Raw genomic sequence first — 2,023 nt, forward strand, 5'->3', positions numbered from 1 at the left:
TGTCCTAATGGGGCTCAGACTCGTGGAGAGACTGGCTGTGAGGCAGCAAATAAAGCACAGGCGTGAGCATGTGACTGGGGCCTAGGACCACACCTGCACTGGAAAGGGACCTCTAAACCTTGGGATTCCCAGGGCACAGCCCAGACCTGAGGTCAGGTGTTCATTAGCTCCAGGACAACATTAGAAGATGAAGGGTGTGTCAGAGCAACACCACAGTTGGTACAAAGACCAGGTGGCTGGGCAGAGCATGGCCTATGAGACGAAGTGAGAGTTATGTGCGGTGATTCTCTTGAGGTGCAGGAGACAGTTCGGAAATGTGGGAGGAGAGGTGGGGGCAGCCGCCTGCAGCCTGGGTTATCTCCCAGGAGGAGGAGGGTGGTTTCTTGGTTCTGTGCTGAGACTAGCACCAGCAGCAGTGCCTGTACACAGCCCATCCTGGCTGGAGAGGAGGGGACAGAGGTGGGGGAGGGTAGCCTGGAGGCAGGGAGACCAGAACGGGGTGGCAAGGCTGGTGAGAGATGATGGTGGCTCAGCCAGGACCCTGGAGCTGGTGATGTGCGAGGGATAGCATCCAAGAGAGTGGGACACACTCTGAACTGCTGACAGCAGAGGGGGGAGGGCCGGGGCCAGGGGACAGGTCCAGGAACACACCCCAGTTGCTATGCCTTTTTGGAAGCAAAGACAGAAGCCAAATGAGCAAAAGATGTTGAGCAGACCTCAGTGCAGGGAGGCCCAGGACACAGGGTCCGAGTGGGCCTGTGCTTAGGACAGAGGCAGTCAGTGCTGGAGGGGCAGGGAGAAGACACCTGCAAGATGGAGGGTGGGTGGGAGGTGAGGGGATAGGAAAGGCCAGGGAGAAGGGCATGGAAGGAAGGGATTGCTGGGTCATCCTGCTCTTGGGCACGCCGTGTTTGTGATACACCCTTCCTGTGCTAAAGGACTCACTGTCCCTGTACTTGTCTGTCCAGCTCCAGAAGGTGAAGCTGTGGCCACTCAGGGAGCCCCCACCACAACCTCCGAGCCTCCCAACAAGCCACGCCTGGGGGAGATGACTGTGTCAGATGCCACCCCCGACTCCCTGAGCCTGACCTGGACGGTCCCCGAGGGCCAGTTTGACCACTTCCTGGTCCAATACAAGAATGGCGATGGGCAGCCCAAGGTGGTACGGGTGCCAGGGCATGAGGACAGGGTCACCATCTCAGGCCTGGAGCCAGACCACAAATACAAGATGAACCTGTATGGCTTCCATGGGGGCCAGCGTGTGGGCCCCATCTCTGTCATCGGGGTGACAGGTGAGTGGACAGTGGGAGTCCCAGCACCGGACCCAGCAGGAGGTTCACTTTCTGTTGATGGGTGACTGGGCCCAAAAGGCCCCTCTGCTCTAGGCTGAGCCATGGTACACATTTTGCCTTCCCCTGGTCTCCCTGGGGATTGACAGGTCCTCGTGGGCAGAGGAGGACCCTGTGTGCTGTGCTGGTGGCTGTCCCAGGTTCCCCACAGCTGACCCTGGAACTTAGTCTTGTTTGCTAGCTGTGAGCTGAGCAGGACCACTTGGCTCCAAGGAACGGGGGTCATCTGAACTGAGCTTCTCCCCAGTCATGGCCACACTTGTCTCCCTAAGACCTAAGGACACCCCCGGGCACCCTGCCTCACTCTCTGTCCCCCTTTCTCCTTCTCAGCTGCAGAGAAAGAGACCCCTGCCCCCACAGAGGTGGAGGAGACCCCTAGCCCCACAGAACCCAGCACAGAAGCCCCAGAGCACCCAGAGGAGCCAATTCTGGGGGAGCTGACAGTGACAGGATCATCCCCAGACTCGCTGAGCCTCTCCTGGACCGTCCCCCAGGGCCACTTCGACTCCTTCACTGTCCAGTACAAGGACAGGGATGGACGGCCCCAGGCAGTGCGTGTCGGGGGTGAGGAGAGAGAGGTCACAATGAGGGACCTGGAGCCTGGGCGCAAGTACAAGATGCACCTGTATGGCCTGCATGAGGGGCAGCGTGTGGGCCCCGTGTCCACTGTGGGC

The 2,023-nt window shown here is 59.7% G+C and overlaps 1 protein-coding gene across 1 annotated transcript; it reads left to right on the forward strand.

The window, feature by feature from the left end:
• Nucleotides 1-870: 870 nt before the first annotated feature.
• LOC100953028 (tenascin-X-like) lies at nucleotides 871-2,017 on the forward strand (the record flags this gene model as incomplete). Its single annotated transcript, XM_023509181.1, has 2 exons — nucleotides 871-1,292; nucleotides 1,680-2,017. Coding segments are annotated over 2 exons (760 nt in total), but the record flags the coding sequence as incomplete, so codon positions are not given.
• Between the last annotated feature and the right edge of the window lie 6 nt (nucleotides 2,018-2,023).

Source organism: Otolemur garnettii, unplaced genomic scaffold, assembly GCF_000181295.1.
Source record: "Otolemur garnettii isolate 467f Iridium unplaced genomic scaffold, OtoGar3 scaffold02979, whole genome shotgun sequence".
NCBI classification, from domain to species: Eukaryota; Metazoa; Chordata; class Mammalia; order Primates; family Galagidae; genus Otolemur; species Otolemur garnettii.